This window comes from Haliotis cracherodii, unplaced genomic scaffold, assembly GCF_022045235.1.
Source record: "Haliotis cracherodii isolate W230 unplaced genomic scaffold, xgHalCrac1.p SCAF_2, whole genome shotgun sequence".
NCBI lineage: Eukaryota > Metazoa > Mollusca > Gastropoda > Lepetellida > Haliotidae > Haliotis > Haliotis cracherodii.
Window position 1 is genome coordinate 28,217,261 of NW_027266275.1, and position 18,607 is coordinate 28,235,867.

The 18,607-nt window shown below is 40.6% G+C and overlaps 1 protein-coding gene across 1 annotated transcript in view; it reads right to left on the reverse strand.

Moving 5' to 3' along the window:
* Nucleotides 1–14,596, reverse strand: part of LOC139467934 (protein HID1-like) — a 30,142-nt gene extending 15,546 nt beyond the window's left edge. Inside the window, exons 1-7 of the mRNA XM_071249526.1 lie at nt 14,495–14,596; nt 6,032–6,245; nt 5,103–5,212; nt 4,308–4,352; nt 3,562–3,615; nt 3,026–3,194; nt 611–668 (exon numbers count right to left, since the gene is read on the reverse strand). Of these exons, the coding sequence (XP_071105627.1) occupies nt 611–668; nt 3,026–3,194; nt 3,562–3,615; nt 4,308–4,352; nt 5,103–5,212; nt 6,032–6,245; nt 14,495–14,560 (716 nt within the window). The 5' untranslated portion in view covers nt 14,561–14,596. The remainder of the gene's footprint in view (nt 1–610; nt 669–3,025; nt 3,195–3,561; nt 3,616–4,307; nt 4,353–5,102; nt 5,213–6,031; nt 6,246–14,494) is intronic.
* Between the last annotated feature and the right edge of the window lie 4,011 nt (nt 14,597–18,607).

Consider the following 18,607-nt stretch of genomic DNA (forward strand, 5'->3'; position numbering starts at 1 on the left):
TCCGGACTGATGTCTATTATAGTGCTAGATGATACTGAGATACCATGCCGCACTTGAATACCATAACATGAATACCCCACTCAGTATACTGACTCTGAGCCGACCAGTCCTTGTTTTAGCCCCTTAATGCTGAGCACCTGACAGGGTAACAACAAGTACCATCTTTTTGGTATGACGCGTCCGGGGATCAAACCCTGGACCTTCCACTTCGTGCGGATGCTCTACCACTAGATTCCACATATAACCCATACCAGATAACAACATCTCTGTCTTCGGGTTAGAATAGGTCCCCAATAACCATTGTACTCTGGTGGCATGTGACATTGCTCATTATATCAATCACTGGTTTGTCTGGCTCAGACTGGATTATTTGTAGGCTGCCATCACATAGCTGGAATACTGCCATCACATAGCTGGAATACTGGAGTGCAGCGCTTAAAACAACAAAACAAACAAGCGGTTCCATCTACACTTTGAAAACTATTTTCTAAAACTGTTGTACAAGGTGAGAGATTCTCTGTACATTAAAGCTCACCAAATGTTATCATTAAAACAGAGATTTTCTGTTATTATTCAACAGTGAATCAGACACTGCTGATCTGTAATGTACCTGTTTTCTGTGGAGGTGAAAAAATGAATCCACTGATTTGGTTGACTGTGCGCATCAGCTGAAATGGAAGAAATCAGAGTTGTCAAAGTAGTTTGTAACCAGCCTGAACTCTAACTGAGCAAGGTTAAGGAATGATTCAGTTGAATGACATCTTATCAAATTCGAATACAATGGTTAATCACAGGAAGAGTCTGATTTGTATACACATCAAATGACCCAATACCAGTGACCTGTGCAGGTACATGGTCTCTGAAAAGCATGTCACGGTGACCTACCTATGGGGAGCAGGTACATGGTATTGGAGAAACATGTCACTGTGACCTACCTATGGGGAGCAGGCACATGGTATTGGAGAAGCATGTCACTGTGACCTTCCTATGGGGGGCAGGTACATGGTATTGGAGAAGCATGTCACTGTGACCTACCTATGGGGGATAGGCACATGGTATTGGAGAAGCTTGTCACTGTGACTTACCTATAGGGGGCAGGTACATGGTATTGGAGAAGCATGTCACTGTGACCTACCTATAGGGGGCAGGTACATGGTATTGGAGAAGCATGTCACTGTGACCTACCTATGGGGGGCAGGAACATAGTATTTGTGAAGCATGTCACTGTGACATACCTATGGGGGGCAGGTACATGGTATTGGAGAAGCATGTCACTGTGACCTACCTATGGGGGGCAGGCACATGGTATTGGAGAAGCATGTCACTGTGACCTACCTATGGGGAGCAGGCACATGGTATTGGAGAAGCATGTCACTGTGACCTTCCTATGGGGGGCAGGTACATGGTATTGGAGAAGCATGTCACTGTGACCTACCTATAGGGGGCAGGTACATGGTATTGGAGAAGCATGTCACTGTGACCTACCTATGGGGGGCAGGAACATAGTATTGGAGAAGCATGTCACTGTGACCTACTATGGGGAGCAGGCACATGGTATTGGAGAAGCATGTCACTGACCTACCTAAAGGGGGAAGGTATGATCTCTGAGAAGTATGTCACTGTTACTTACCAATGGGGGGCAGGTACATGGTATTGGAGAAGCATGTCACTGTGACCTGTCTATAGGGGCCAGGTACATTGTCTTAGAGAGGCATGTCAGTGTGACCTACCTATGGGGGGCAGGTACATGGTCTCGGAGAAACATGTCAGTGTGACCTACCTATTGCGGGCAGGTACATGGTCTCAGAGAAGCATGTCACTGTGACCTACCTACAAGGGGCAGGTACATGGTCTCAGAGAAGCATGTCACTGTGACCTACCTATTAGGGGCAGGTATGTTTTATTGGAAAAGCAAGTCACTGTGACCTACCTATGGGAGGCAGGTACATGGTCTCTGAAAAGCATGTCACGGTGACCTACCTATGGGGAGCAGGTACATGGTATTGGAGAAACATGTCACTGTGACCTACCTATGGGGAGCAGGCACATGGTATTGGAGAAGCATGTCACTGTGACCTTCCTATGGGGGGCAGGTACATGGTATTGGAGAAGCATGTCACTGTGACCTACCTATGGGGGATAGGCACATGGTATTGGAGAAGCTTGTCACTGTGACTTACCTATAGGGGGCAGGTACATGGTATTGGAGAAGCATGTCACTGTGACCTACCTATAGGGGGCAGGTACATGGTATTGGAGAAGCATGTCACTGTGACCTACCTATGGGGGGCAGGAACATAGTATTTGTGAAGCATGTCACTGTGACATACCTATGGGGGGCAGGTACATGGTATTGGAGAAGCATGTCACTGTGACCTACCTATGGGGGGCAGGCACATGGTATTGGAGAAGCATGTCACTGTGACCTACCTATGGGGAGCAGGCACATGGTATTGGAGAAGCATGTCACTGTGACCTTCCTATGGGGGGCAGGTACATGGTATTGGAGAAGCATGTCACTGTGACCTACCTATAGGGGGCAGGTACATGGTATTGGAGAAGCATGTCACTGTGACCTACCTATGGGGGGCAGGAACATAGTATTGGAGAAGCATGTCACTGTGACCTACTATGGGGAGCAGGCACATGGTATTGGAGAAGCATGTCACTGACCTACCTAAAGGGGGAAGGTATGATCTCTGAGAAGTATGTCACTGTTACTTACCAATGGGGGGCAGGTACATGGTATTGGAGAAGCATGTCACTGTGACCTGTCTATAGGGGCCAGGTACATTGTCTTAGAGAGGCATGTCAGTGTGACCTACCTATGGGGGGCAGGTACATGGTCTCGGAGAAACATGTCAGTGTGACCTACCTATTGCGGGCAGGTACATGGTCTCAGAGAAGCATGTCACTGTGACCTACCTACAAGGGGCAGGTACATGGTCTCAGAGAAGCATGTCACTGTGACCTACCTATTAGGGGCAGGTATGTTTTATTGGAAAAGCAAGTCACTGTGACCTACCTATGGGAGGCAGGTACATGGTCTCGGAGAAGCATGTCAGCATCAGCTTGAGTATCTCTGTGCGGTTGATGTCATGGTTGTTGTTGTGTGCAGGTGAGTGGGCATATCCCACTCCAGCTTCCCAGATGTACTCGCAGCTGTCGATCGACGCCATGTCTTCAGGATTGTCCTACGACAGATGTGTTATCACGGTAAGAGTTTGAAGAGTAGGATCAATTTCACTGTATATTAACATTCAATTCAGTATATACCAAATACCAAGGAACAAATGTGATCAGATATTTTTACCACAGTTGATAATAAAATACACAATCATGTTCATAGCTTCTGGGAATCCTCTGAAAATATTGGTACAGACAGATATCTTTTCATGTTTCACTGATGTTGATTCTACAGAAACTAGAACATGGTTTTCTCTCAGTCCTTGGGTTGAAAAGCTTTGGATTCAGCCTTCAACATGTTCAAATCACAGCAGCAGTTGCTGTGAAGTGACAGCTGACAGGGTTCTATAATTCAGCAAGTGTGGGGTTACTTACTGGGCCTGACTTTCTGTTTGTTGACACGGAGAAGTCTGGACAGAACAGCAGATCCTGGGTAGAAACAAAAATGGCTGTCAGTTAAACATGACAGAGGAATAGCGATCCCATTTAGCTCAATATAAAATATTGCATCCTAAACCTGTATACTCCCAGGAAAACAACAATCTATGCAAATAATATCCACTGCGAGTCCCGTATGATATTGGTGTGACAAAACCTCTAAAAATGAAGCATGCATATAACATTTATCTGATTTTTATGTATATATATCATCAATCATCAATATAATCAATGTTATGACAGTTGATGTTTAAATTTTTTCACTCTATCACTAAGTTTTGATATAAACACGGAAATCCCATCTATGACATGCATACAGTATCACACATGCTTTATATTCTATTTCTTGTGGGTACAGTGGTCGCCTGTGACCGTGTTTTAATGCTACAAACCCCTAAAATATACTACTGAGAATCACCATGGCTCGTATACACAACCCAAGGTAAGTCAATGGCTGGGACAGGAGAGGCCATGTAATCCTGTGAGTACCCAGGTCCTACTCAGTACCAACCTGACCAGAGTACATGAGTTCCCCATCCCAGCCCTTGTCTGTAGCTTGACTTCAACAAAACTAATCAATCACAAATTCATCATGCTCCTACAGTGGTTTGAATGATGGGAGGTCCTAGGGCCCCTGAAGTCTGCTGCCATACTATTTGCATGTCACGCAGGAAATTACTCACCGCGAGTGCATTCAACAGGGACTGAGCAAGCGGTGGACTCTCATTCTGAAACAAGACAAACAAACAAGCTTCAATATCCTACATTACATTAACTGATGTGATTAGCCATCAGATCTTGCTTTCAATAACTGTTTTCTCATTCAAACATATGTAAATTCAACCGAAAAATAAAATATTCTCATTAAGTGTGGGCATCTAGCTGGTATTATCACAGATATGCATTCTTTATATGCTGGTGAAGTGAGGTGAAACGGGGTTTAACTTTTGCACTTACTTAGCGATGTGCGTGACTGCTTGTACAAATCCGGACTAATTTTTAGGCCGATTTTTTAGTGCTATGCCACTAAGATACCATGACACATTTTAACATAGATACCCACTCTCCAGGCAAGGGCTTTATCAACTAGACCATGGAGGCAGTCAACTTTAAGTTTGTTTGTTTGTTTAGTTGCCTCTTACGACAAGCATAGTCACCTTTTACAGCATGGGTTGCTGAAGACATATTCTACGCTGGATCTTCACGGGTCGCCCACTTTAAGTGACTGAGTTGGGTTTAACATTATTTTGAACATCATTTCAGTCATCCCAAGGCATGTCAGCTTAAAGTGGAAGTACAGTGAATATAATAGCAAGGGAGGTTAACATGAGAATGGGCATGAAAATGATGCTGACAATCCAAAGATCAATCACAGGAAATCTGGGATTTGAACCCTGATGAACTGCAGCACTATAACAACCCGGTGACATGTGGTCCAACAAGTCAACGCCACTAAGATATATGTGAGTGTAAGCTACCTCGCCCTCCTCGCTGTGTCCGGGCAGCGTGGACCAGAAGAAGCCCCTCCAGTCAGGGTCCTCAAATATATACGGCAGGATCCTTGTCAGCAGGCGCACACAGTTCAACACTTCAAAATACAAGAGTCCAGTCAGTGCTCAAGTGTAACCTTTTCAACTGGATGTTGTTTCACAATTGTTCTACCACATACCACTATCCAGGCAATTGATAAAAGCTCAAACTTTTATGAAAACCATGGGGGATAATGCATTCAATTAAATGTAAGGCAGTGTTAGGCCTAATCATGCTGATAGTCAGTTCTACATCCTTTCAAGTCTAATACTGATAGCACGACCTTGCCTTATGGCATCATTTTTGGTTAATTTTAGCAATAATTTGTCACTTGTAGTATCATAGCTTACTAGACAAAGAAATCTTTACTTGACATTTGCTTTAAACTAGTGCTCAAATTCGTAGACTGTCTTAGGCTGTTGACATCAGGCATATCTGTATATGATGACTTGCAACTTCAAAGTATATTCTCTCAGGGATTCAGTATAAGCTTGTATAGTCTCCCTGATTCTGTCAACCCCTTCTTATAACCAAATATGCAGATCACCCTCTTTCAAATTACAAGCTTTGGCAGCATATTACATGCTACTCTATGGCATGAGTGTATGTGCGTTTGGTACTTAACACCGTATCAGCAATATTCCAGTTATATGACAGCGGTCTGTAAGTAATCAAATCTGGACCAGACAATCCAGTGATTGATATCATGAGTATTGATCTACGCAATTGGGAAAAGATGACAGGCATCAACCAAGTCTGACCACCGATCCTGTTAGTTGCCTCTTACGACAAGCATGGGCTGCTGAAGACCAAATCTAACCAGGATCTTTACTCTATGGTAGTGGAATGGGACACCAGCGTTATATTGAATGGTCACCTGTCTGTTGTTCTCTCTGGGAGGGGCAACCACTCTCTGCAGCAGCCACCAGCTTCTCCACAGCCTTGTAGCATAATGTGGCTAGATTTGACGGTGACTCCTCCCTCAGCGCTCGTATCTCCGCAGCTGGTATCAGTGTGAACACATCCTGGACACATGTCACGCTGTCCGACCAGAACTGTTCCCAGAAAGCCTCATCATTGGCTTCTATTGGCTGAAATCAAGTGACCAAGGATAAGATATGACTTGTCAGAAATTTAAGTACCTGTATAAGTACTAAGATCATGATGTAATACTGTCAAACCTTGTTTTGTCGAAGTTGGATTTGTCAAATTCCTGAGTGTCTGAAACTCATTTGGGAATCCCAAGTATCCAAATTAAGCATAAACTTTCCCTGATATTTCGAACCCCTATTAACTTGACCTTTTTTCCTCATCCCTATGAGGTTCGACTGTATATATTAGTGGTGTCACGATAAATTGAAATATCAATATATTGCTATTGGTAAGCACTTAAAGTCAATAAATCCATTGTTAAATCAGTTTCCGGTCAATAGTATCGATTTCAGTTAGGAATATCGATAGCTTCGATTGTATTTACGATATCAATAAAATACATGCAATGCTGTTAAATTTGTTTGTTTTTTTATCATGAGTGGTAGTAATTTACAGAGGGTAATTTGGAAGTTTCTTCTTCTTAAATTGTTAGGGTAAAGAAAAAACAAATCAGTCATATCTCACACTTTACTTTTTATTTGTTGTTATGGTTATCACATTCAAAGGAAACTTCAGTTCCAGGGTTTAATTCAACTCTAAAATCCATCTAAAATGATACACTGAAAACTATCAATATTTATCGCAATAATTGCTTGCAGTATTAATAGTTATCGCAATAGTTTCTGTCAAAATCAATAGTTATCGCAATAGTGATTTCCAGACCAATAGTCACCCCTAGTATATATGAAACCTTATTCTTGACAAATCCCTATTCGTGCAGCAATCAATTAACAATTAAATTGAAGTTTTCCGATAAGCACATGGTCTGGACTAAAACTTATTCATACATTTCCCTATTGTCAGTATTCCTCATCAATCATTAAGCATAATTCAAGCAGCAGCTGTTCAGGTACAGTTAGATAATATTATTGCAGTTGACACCAGTAATGCAGCATTCATAGTAATACAGGCTATTAAACATGCTATAAGTGCACTGTTCATGTTGCTCACTTGAATTTTGATACTTTTATCATTACATAGTACAGACATTACAGATTCTGATGTTGTTAGCAGCAATCATGGCAATCCTACCATGACAATCTCATTCAAGAGGATCCATCAGGAGATGGTTGGTTGGTTGGTTGCATTCAGCAATATTCCAGCTATATGATGGCGTTCTGTCAATAATCAAGTCTTGACCAGACAATCCAGTGATTGACATCATGAGCATCGATCCACGCAATAGGGATCAATGACATGCAATGATGCCTCAACCAAGTCTGCGAGCCTGACCACTTGATCCCGTTAGCCGCCTCTTACGACAAGCATAGTCGCCTTTTACGGCAAGCATGGGTTGCTGAAGACCTATTCTACCCCGGATCTTCACAGGTCCCATCAGGAGATGAAATATTGAACGGTTTTGGAGATCTGCTCCGAAAACTTGCACTACCCCCATTTTCAGTAATGTTCATCTTGTCATCATGAGAACATAAAACAATTTAAAAAAACAAATCCCAAATTATCAAACAGCACCAGTTCACCACCAGATTGATCTGTATAGCAAGTTTCATCTAGAAATATTCCATAGTTTGAGAGTTTTGTTCCAGTAACGAGCACTACCATCGTTTTCAGTAGAAATCATTAGTCCACCTTGTCATCATGTGAAAAAAATCCCCAAAAGGCACCAGTTCACCACAAGGCTGATCTGCATAGCAAGTTTCAAAAAGAATTATTACCTGGTGGCAACTTGTAGCCATGCTAGTACCTGTCATTTATCCTGATTTAAACAGTCTACTCTAGACCAGACCAAAAGCCATGTGGATGTGGAAATGTGTAATGTTTAGAAGTAAAATGTACTCTTTCAATCTTTTGTAGTCACTTTCTTCTTTTTTGTGATATGATGTTCAATTATATAAATATGATGTTATTTAAGCACAATGAGGAATAAACTGAATAGAAAAAAGCGAAGATTCTTCAAATCTTTTATATCAACCATAAACTATTTAGCTAGGTCTGTGATAGAGGTATCAACCCCTAACATGAGAAGCCAAGTGTCTTTAATGACCCACGACCGATGAGATTTGAGATTGACCACACAACCAACATGTCTGGCTGATGGAACAGCATACCTTCCCTCTTCTGTTAGTTTCCTATTCCACATGTCAAACATGCATTTTCAGTCGTATTTTCTGTGGTTGAAAGCTAGACATGTTTGAGGGATACAGTAACCACACGGTCTGGTGCCTATTTTCTGCCTAGTTCTAAACATCGTAATCAGTTGCAGAAACAGACAGTATGCAAAATAAAGTGGAATTTGCTAGGTTTTGCTGACACCAACCCAACACCTGGTCCATGCAAATAAAGCCTGTAATTAATAGTTAGCAAGAACATCAAAGCCATTGAGAGGTGACACACATATTAAAGTGAATATTGGCCGATTAATATGTACATATTTTCACTACGCTAGACGGATCATAATATCTCATTTACATATCATTGCCACATTATGATTTATTCTTTGTGAATCACCTGTTGTCGTGTGCTAAGAGTGAAATACATTATCGAGGAACATGTGCTAAGAGCAGTATACATTATCCAGAATCACAAGCTAAGAGCGGAATACATTTTCAAGAAATGTGCTAAGAGCAAAATACATTTTCAAGAAATGTGCTAAGAGCAAAATACATTTTCAAGAAATGTGCTAAGAGCAGAATACATTATCAAGAATCATGTGCTAAGAGCAGAATACATAATCAAGAATCATGTGCTAAGAGCAGAATACATAATCAAGAATCATGCGCTAAGAGCAGAGTACATTATCAAGAAACATGTGCTAAGAGCAGAATACATTATCAAGAAACGTGCTAAGAGCAGAATACATTATCAAGAATCATGTGCTAAGAGCAGAATACATAATCATGATAATCAAGGATAACGTGCTAGGAGTGGAATACATAATCAAGGATCGCGTGCTAGGAGTGGAATATATTATCAAGGATCACGTGCTAGGAGTGGAATACATTATCAAGAATAGCGTGCTAAGAGTGGAATATATTAATTAACTGTTAAGTGTTGGCTTCCATTTGTCGTTCACTATCATCCTATGAGTGCTAATTAACTGTTAAATGTAGGCTTCCATTTGTCCTCTGCTAATCACTTATCAGCACCAATTATCTGTTGGCTTCTCTTGTTACATTTCCACCTTTCATTATCTTATTACTTTTGTTCTCCTTACATGTACATATATATGTTCTCTGCCTCATAGCATTCATTCACCTGATGAAGGAGTAAGCATATACTCCGAAACATTGTGTTCCTCATAATAAAGAAGTTGACCTCCATAAATTCTCTTCCTTATGTGTATCACCTTAAATGCCTTTCAAAGACTTAGCTAAAAGCTATTTAAAGAATGTTAAATGACTAACATGATTAATGAATTTGGAATAAAACCAATCAAAATAAATTGACATGGGCATGTAAATCACATACAAAGTCATGTCTGAAGTTTTGGTGAATGACATGGATAAACTTCAAAGCAGAATGTTTTGATTCATTGCAGCTATCAATCATTCAAAAACATCACAATTTGTGATTGCTATACATGAAAGCTGTCAAACGTTATACCTATAGATGTTCTACTATCACGGTCATACAGTACTCTTTGTACTGTATCATTTAAAACTAAACTGTTGACATTTCACCAACCCTATCTGGCATGTAAAAAGATTATGATTGTTTGTTTATTTACCTTGTCAAACTCTTCATGAATGCCTGTCAAGGTGAACATTCGACAAAATGTCAAGATGACCTAAACGTCATTTCATTACTTGTTTTTGGTTTGAGAAAGTCACAAGGGGATGAGTAGTAGTTGTAAGATGTAATCAAACCTTTAAAAGAAACTTGTTTGTCTCACATATGTATATGGAAATGCATACATACGAAATATATAAATAATTATGAAAATATTTTTAAAACATTCCTAACTGTAAATTATCACACTCGATATGTTTATGTTATTTGGCAACAATCATAAGAGGGAGCCATGCTCTGTCCCAGACTGGTTTACCCAAACTAGAGAGAGTGAGTGAGTTGGGTTTAACACTGCTTTGAACATTATTCCAGTTATATCACGGTGTGTCAGCTTAATGTGGGAGGAAAGCCCGAAGTGATGCAGGTCTCAGATGTTTATTACTTCGGTGAAACCCACGAGTACGGGTATGGTGCTGTCAAACCTAGAAACATAATCGGGGCAAACTGTGATTTGAACCCACAATTAAAGGTTTGTGGCCCAAGGGACGACTGGGAAACCCGTGCCCCTTACCTGAAAAAGACCACTTGCATCTCTCGCCAGTGCAGCCGCTACAAGGTGAAGGGCAGGTACCAGTCTAGCCCTCTCTGACCTATTTCCCCATACAGCATTTAGATGCAGTGAAACGTTGATCCACTTCCATGAAAAGGCATCACCATGTCGGAGGATGGGGACAGGCCTATAGCATATCACTATGCGGGAAACGTTGACCCAGTGTCCATGTAGCAAGATATTAACACTTTTGGACAGTGTGAATAATTGACGTGTCAGGCTACAGGAGTAAACATGCTCCCATTAGGGAGGTAACTCTCATAGAGAAGTATGGTTTATGGTTTAAAAAAAACAAATGCACTCACAACCTTATGGGTTTCAATTTTTACAATATCTGCACGTCTCCACCGATCTACTTCATTATGAAAGAATATTACATCAATGTAGCTATTACTTTAAAAAGATTAATAATGAAAAAAATATTATTAACAATGTCAACAGTATCATGTATCATGATGTATACCACTATGATTGTGTCAACTTAATACCACATGTTCCTTGAAAACAATAACAGATGTTTCAGGAAGTCATAGTTGTGAAAACGAATTACCAGGTTTGTTTTCACAATATGTTTGTTTTCAGCTTTTATCATGTTTATATTACATGAATATTTAAACTGATAAGTGCCATATTCTCATTCCTGATACTGAAGGTACCACATGCAAATTACAATTGGTTTTATCTTCTGGGTTACATGTGCTCTTTAGGACAGTATAGGTACTTGCATCAATAGGTAGGTATGGCTACAAAATGTCTTTGCACCATGTTGATCCTCTGGATCAAAGTTATCTCATGAACTTTACATGCGGTGTTTACTGAATTAAGCACCCTGCCCCAATAAGCACCCTGTGACTGACTGCTAGATCAATCTGCAATCTGCATCACCTGATAAAGGAGCAGATAGCCCTGAAACATTATCATGGTCATTACAAAGAATAATCAAGTTGTTACACATAAAAAGTTTCATGTCCTTGTTTGCCCAAACTTCAAAATACCTATCCATGACTTAACCATCTTAAAAACCAATCAGCAAGTTATCTGTTTAAGCGTCCTATACTATGTCCATAAAAAGGGCAACTAGAATAATGACAGATTGGAGAGTTATTATCATGATTATAAGTGTTCAATATTAACGGGGTTGCAAAGTAATTCAATGTAGTGGGACACTGCTTACTCAATCAACAATAGTGCACAGGAGGAAGGTAAAACATAATATCAACGTGATTGCTGTATCAGGGTTGTCATATGATTACATATGAAAACGTGAGATATGACAATACTGGACACAGCACTTTCCAAATGGTTACCAAATGCAATATGCATTTAAAGTTTACAACTGCCTTGTCTAGTAGTGAGTGAGTAAGGTTTTACGCTGCTTTTAGCAATATTCCAGCAATATCACGGCGGGGGACACCAGAAATGGGCTTCACACATTGTACCCATGTCAGGAATTGAAGCCGGGTCTTCGGCGTGACAAGTTACACCTTAACCACTAGGCTACCTGACCGCCCCTCCTTGTCTAGTAACCTACAATCACAACAATAGAGAGATTTCATCAAAAGCCATTTGTCCCTTGCATAGCAAAAAATCTCATGAATAACCATGTATACATACATATATTTTGTGCAGGGAAAAGCATTTCCTTTTTTGAGCAATTGAGTTTTTACTCTAGAGTTTCTATTTTAATTGGGTTATTACATTTTTCATTGGGTAACCAATATTTATTCACTCAGATATTCATAACTCTATTCTATTCCCTCAAAGAGTAAAAATTTTAAAATCAAAAAAATTATATATGGATATTTGAATATTTGGGGGGGGGGGGGGGTGGGGGGGGGGGGTGGGGGGGTATTTTACGCAAATACGCTGCTTATCTGTAGCTCTGTAGATGGTACCATCTATTTGGTAAGTCAAACTTACTTTTCATGCTTATAGTATTCAACCGCAAAGGAGCCTAAATTTGAGACGACACTGAGCACTCCATAACAAATTAAACATGATAGAATTCTTGCTTTCAGTTTTAACAGTTTCTATTTAGAACATAATTTCTTTAGTTGTGTCGACAGAAACGTTGCAATGAAAGAAACAATGCAAAATAATAAATACACATTTGATTGCACAGCACTAGACAATGATGATGTTGTTCACTGCTATTGCAAATTCTTCAAAAACAGTTGAAGCTATACAAAATCTTCCATTTCAAATGTTTCACCATGTTCACGTGCACCATTGTAACTGGTATTCCTACCCCCTCCCTATTATAAGTTCCTGTCCAATGCATAATACCTCCATTCTAGAATGATAAATAACCTGGACCCATTCATTGCCATAGCTTGGTTCCAGATGTGATTTTGCCAACTCCATTTCTCTAATCACTAATTTTGCACAGAATTTCTCTTGCCTATGATCTTGAAATCAACAGCTAATAAAACTGCTTAATCTGAACACAACTTTGGCATAGATCCACAATGCAAATCGCTTTTTCCTCCAAAAGAACCCTTGTCATATTTAACCAGAGGAATGTTATAAATGAATTACAGCTGAAAGAGATGATTCCTGAGCATTAACACTGGAGGAGGGATGTAGATATTCATCATGCCAATGCCACCAAACGTTTTGGTATTAACAATATCATGACATATCAGAAAATCTGCATTGTGAATGGTTTGCCAGCAAAATTTGCTCTAAGTAACACCAGATATAGACTTGCAAATAGCCAATACCGCTAGTTAACATGTCCATTCAACAATTAACATCAGTTTTATTCTGTATGTCACTGATTGGGGATATGGATCAAAACTTTGATTAACATGATTAAAGATTACAGATCGGAAACACAAACTGGCAGTGTTTTGTGTGTGCTGTCATCTTGTTTCCAAAATACGTACTGGCTATTGTTTTCGACCTGGAATCTATTCAAAGTTCACTTTCCTTGACACAAAACATTGGTAGTTGGTGGTAACTTGCAGGGAGGTAATTAAAGAAGAGATTGGAATTTAGATTTTACAAACATTTTTATGTTTTGCACTCAGAAGCGTGCTTTAAATTCTGACAGCATACATTTGCAGACTTTTCTAACGGTATGATACAAAAAAACTAACACAGAACAATGAACAGAGGTGAAACAATAACCACAGCTGACAATACCACATAATCTGCTAGTCCAATTTACCTTACACATTTTAACAAACAAAATAATCCAGTCTGATAATGCTGACTAAAAATGTTCACATTAATCTAAATTTATGCAACTATTCTAAAAATTTCACACATACACACATATATCAGTAATTATTTAACATTGCCAATTAAGATTTCTGTGCTATCCTGCGACTGATCAGCTAAGCAGTATTTGGCGACAGATGTCTAATAATCTCTGGGTGGCTACAAGCTGGCTGAATAGAGCTAGTGAAGGAGTGGGGGGAAAGTAGGAAATTTAAAGGATTAAGGACTATCTACCTTTTAATGATCCATTTCAGATACTGTTCACAGTAAAAAAATTCTGGGCGTCCAAGTCAAGAACATGCAGTACAACTGTTTTCATTCCATGCCATTGTTATTGTAGCGATAGTCAATCTTACATCTTGTGTGAACTTAACTTCTCCACAAGAAATACCTATTATTTGACAGAGAATCTCATCTGTCATCGAGAGTTTTACCTGAATTTGTAACAAACTAAAAAAATGCTGACAATTAATTCGCTTTGTATGTGAATGTACCCCTCCCCTAGTCCGCTGCATAATGAGCAGTGTTGACATGCAAGCAGGGCCAACGTAGAAATTGTCAACGTAACACATGCAAGTTCTTCTTTTGTAAACACTTGCCTGGAATGCGATTTTCAAGAAAGTCGCAGTCAGATAGACTACGAATAAACTATTGTAACATTACCTGTGTCTTTGTGGTCAGCTGAATGACAGCTTTCCTGAAATTTAGTTTTGTGTCTGTATTCCCCATTCTGACTGCAGTTCCAGCAGCCGATTCCAAACAGGAAGTACGTCAACGATCGTTAACGCCATCTATTAAATAATTTATTTCAAGTTAGATAACTCTTTATTGCAAAATAAAGTGATAGAAGCATACGTATAATAACTTTGAACTAAACGTAGACAAAGCCGAAAGTATGTATCTATGCAAAAAAGTATGTTTTGTTTTATGTTTGCTTACCGCGGTATAAGATAATATTTCACTTTTCACTCAATAAGCATTTGACTCACTTATTTAAGATACTATACACTGCGTTGTATTTTCACTTACTGCGATACAGACGCGTGTACTTTATCATATCTTGTGCTTAGCGCCAAGGTGACCATAACACCCAGACTTGAATACAGACTTAAGACAGTCGTAGCGCTAATGTTGTTTTGTACAACGGCACCCTGGAAGTTTAGCGTACTTTCAGATGTGTCCCACGTGCACCACGCATACTGCGTTCTATCCTGGCAGTGATACATGGGAGTAGTTTACCTTATCATGTGCCCCACGTGCGCCGTGGACATTGTGTTCCAACCTAGAATTACCACACGGGAGATGTTTACCTTATCATGTGCCTCACGTGCATCATGGACATTGTGTTCCAACCTAGAATTACCACACGGGAGATGTTAACCTTATCATGTGCCTCACGTGCATCATGGACATTGAGTTCTAACCTAGCAGTGCCACACGGGAGATGTTAACCTTATCACGTACCTCACGTGCATCATGGACATTGAGTTCTAACCTAGCAGTGCCACACGGGAGATGTTAACCTTATCATGTGCCTCACGTGCATCATGGACATTGAGTTCTAACCTAGCAGTGCCACACGGGAGATGTTTACCTTTTCATGTGCCTCACGTGCATCATGGACATTGTGTTCTAACCTAGAATTACCACACGGGAGATGTTTACCTTATCATGTGCCCCACGTGCATCATGGACATTGTGTTCCAACCTAGAATTACCACACGGGAGATGTTAATCTTATCATGTGCCTCACGTGCATCATGGACATTGTGTTCTAACCTAGAATTACCACACGGGAGATGTTAACCTTATCATGTGCCTCACGTGCATCATGGACATTGAGTTCTAACCTAGCAGTGCCACACGGGAGATGTTTACCTTTTCATGTGCCTCACGTGCGTCATGTTCATTGAGTTCTAACCTAGCAGTGCCACACGGGAGATGTTTACCTTTTCATGTGCCTCACGTGCATAATGGACATTGTGTTCTAACCTAGAATTACCACACGGGAGATGTTAACCTTATCATGTGCCTCACGTGCATCGTGGACAGTGTGTTCTAACCTAGCAGTGCCACACGGGAGATGTTTACCTTATCATGTGCCTCACGTGCATCGTGGACAGTGTGTTCTAACCTAGCAGTGCCACACGGGAGATGTTTACCTTATCATGTGCCTCACGTGCATCATGGACATTGTGTTCTAACCTAGAATTACCACACAGGAGATGTTTACCTTATCATGTGCCTCACGTGCATCATGGACATTGTGTTCCAACCTAGAATTACCACACGGTAGATGTTAACCTTATCATGTGCCTCACGTGCATCATGGACATTGTGTTCCAACCTAGAATTACCACACGGGAGATGTTAACCTTATCACGTACCTCACGTGCATCATGGACATTGTGTTCCAACCTAGAATTACCACACGGGAGATGTTTACCTTATCATGTGCCTCACGTGCATCATGGACATTGTGTTCCAACCTAGAATTACCACACGGGAGATGTTAACCTTATCACGTACCTCACGTGCATCATGGACATTGTGTTCTAACCTAGAATTACCACACGGGAGATGTTTACCTTATCACGTACCTCACGTGCATCATGGACATTGCGTTCTAACCTAGCAGTGCCACACGGGAGATGTTTACCTTATCATGTGCCTCACGTGCATCATGGACATTGCGTTCTAACCTAGAATTACCACACGGGAGATGTTTACCTTATCATGTGCCTCACGTGCGTCATGGACATTGCGTTCCAACCTAGAATTACCACACGGGAGATGTTTACCTTATCACGTACCTCACGTGCATCATGGACATTGTGTTCTAGCCTAGCAGTGCCACACGGGAGATATTTACCTCATCGTGTGCCTCGCGTGCGTCATGGCGATCGTTTACCGCCACGTGTGCCCCACGTGCAATATATACACTCAACCCAGGCATTGATAGTCACAGGTGCGATTTTGGCCTACACGAATCACAAAAATTCTCACTGAGCAAGTGGGCCATTTTGTTGGTTTTAATGTTTCAACTGTCATAAACGTCATGCGAGAGTGGGTGCACTTGTGGTCATACTCGTTGTGCAGAGCTGCGTCCCACAGGCGAGTCAGGATCTAAAATACATAGCTGAATATGATCCTCGGTTTGTAAGCACCAAACACGTCCTTGTGGTTTCACTAAGACTTAAGTCGAAGACCCATGATCACGTGATCACGTGGGGTTTCCATCCAACCTGGAGCTAACATACCGTAGTATAACTCAAAACGGCATTTAAACAAACTCACTCACGTGAGACCCGCGAAGATTCGAGAAGAGAAGAGGTCTTCAACAATTCATGCTTGCCGTAAGAGGCGACCATGCTGGTGATCAGGCTCGCTGACTTGGCTGATGCAATCACTGGATTGTCTGACCCAGACCCGTCATATAGCTGGACTATTTCTGAGTGCGGCGTTAAGCAGCAAACAAACAAAACAAACAAACAAACCTGTCCTGGGGTTTCCATCCCACCTGTAACTAACTAACATGTCGTGGTATAACTCAAAACGGCGGTAAAACAAACCCACCCACTCTCTCTTGGGAACGTTGCGTTTACCACCAAACTTTACCATGGGCGGTCGGGTAGCCTAGAGGTTAAAGCGTTCGCTCGTCACGCCGAAGACTCAGTTTTCGATTCCCGACATGGGTACATTGTGTGAAGCCCATTTCTGGTGTTCCCCGCCGTGATATTGCTGGAATATTGCTAAAAGCGGCGTAAAACCACACTCACTCACTACCATAACATTTAGGTAATGCATCACTGACACTGGTTCGTCTTCACTGTTCCCTGTACATGCACTTTCCTTCACCAGCAAATCCATCTTCTACATCAATTTAGACTGTCACTGTGCAGAATTTCTGTCAGTATGTGGTCATCAGAAATAACACATCTGCCTTAAAGACATAATTACAAAAGATTGGGTATACATGTGTGGGTTGGGGATTGGTGAGTTGGAGGGGGCTGGGGACTTTCGACATGACTAGACCCCATCTTACTGAGGGACACATGGGGAGAGCCACAGATATGAATCTTTATTGTTTTAGATTTATCAACATATTTTATTTATAACCAAGACTGGTCCTTCTTTACACTGGAAGGAATATTTTGAAAAAGGATGATTTTACTCCATTGTTTGGTGTCCGTGTATGGTCTTCAGGGCTAGGTGTTGTCATTATATATACAGTAAACTACGGTTATAACGAACACGCTTATAACGAACTTACGGATATAACGAACTTACTTTTTTGGTACCGACTATTTGCTGTAGTTATGCTTATTAATATGCTTATAACGAACTACGGTTATAACGAACTAAAATTAGAAGTCCCTTTGAGTTCGTTATAACCGTACTTTACTGTAGTATTATGTGAGCACATGTTAACGTCAGACAGAATTTCTGTGAATCTATGGTTATCAGGAATAGCACATCGGCCTCAGTAACATTTCTTAAAGCACATGTGTACAAATATAATCTAAATATATTCTAATTAAAAATAATCATCATTTACATCAGCGCAGTTTTCATGTTTGGATTTGAACATCAGTATTTGAACAAACCATCAACATGTCAATCATTAAGTTCCATCCAGACTGCAGTGACACAGCCATGACAAGCTACTGGAAAGGGAGATAATTGTCATCAGGTCAATATTTGCACAGCACCTCCCGCTTGTAAATCAGACACGTATAGATTAGGGAATGTCTGCCTGTTACTTCTGTGTGTATG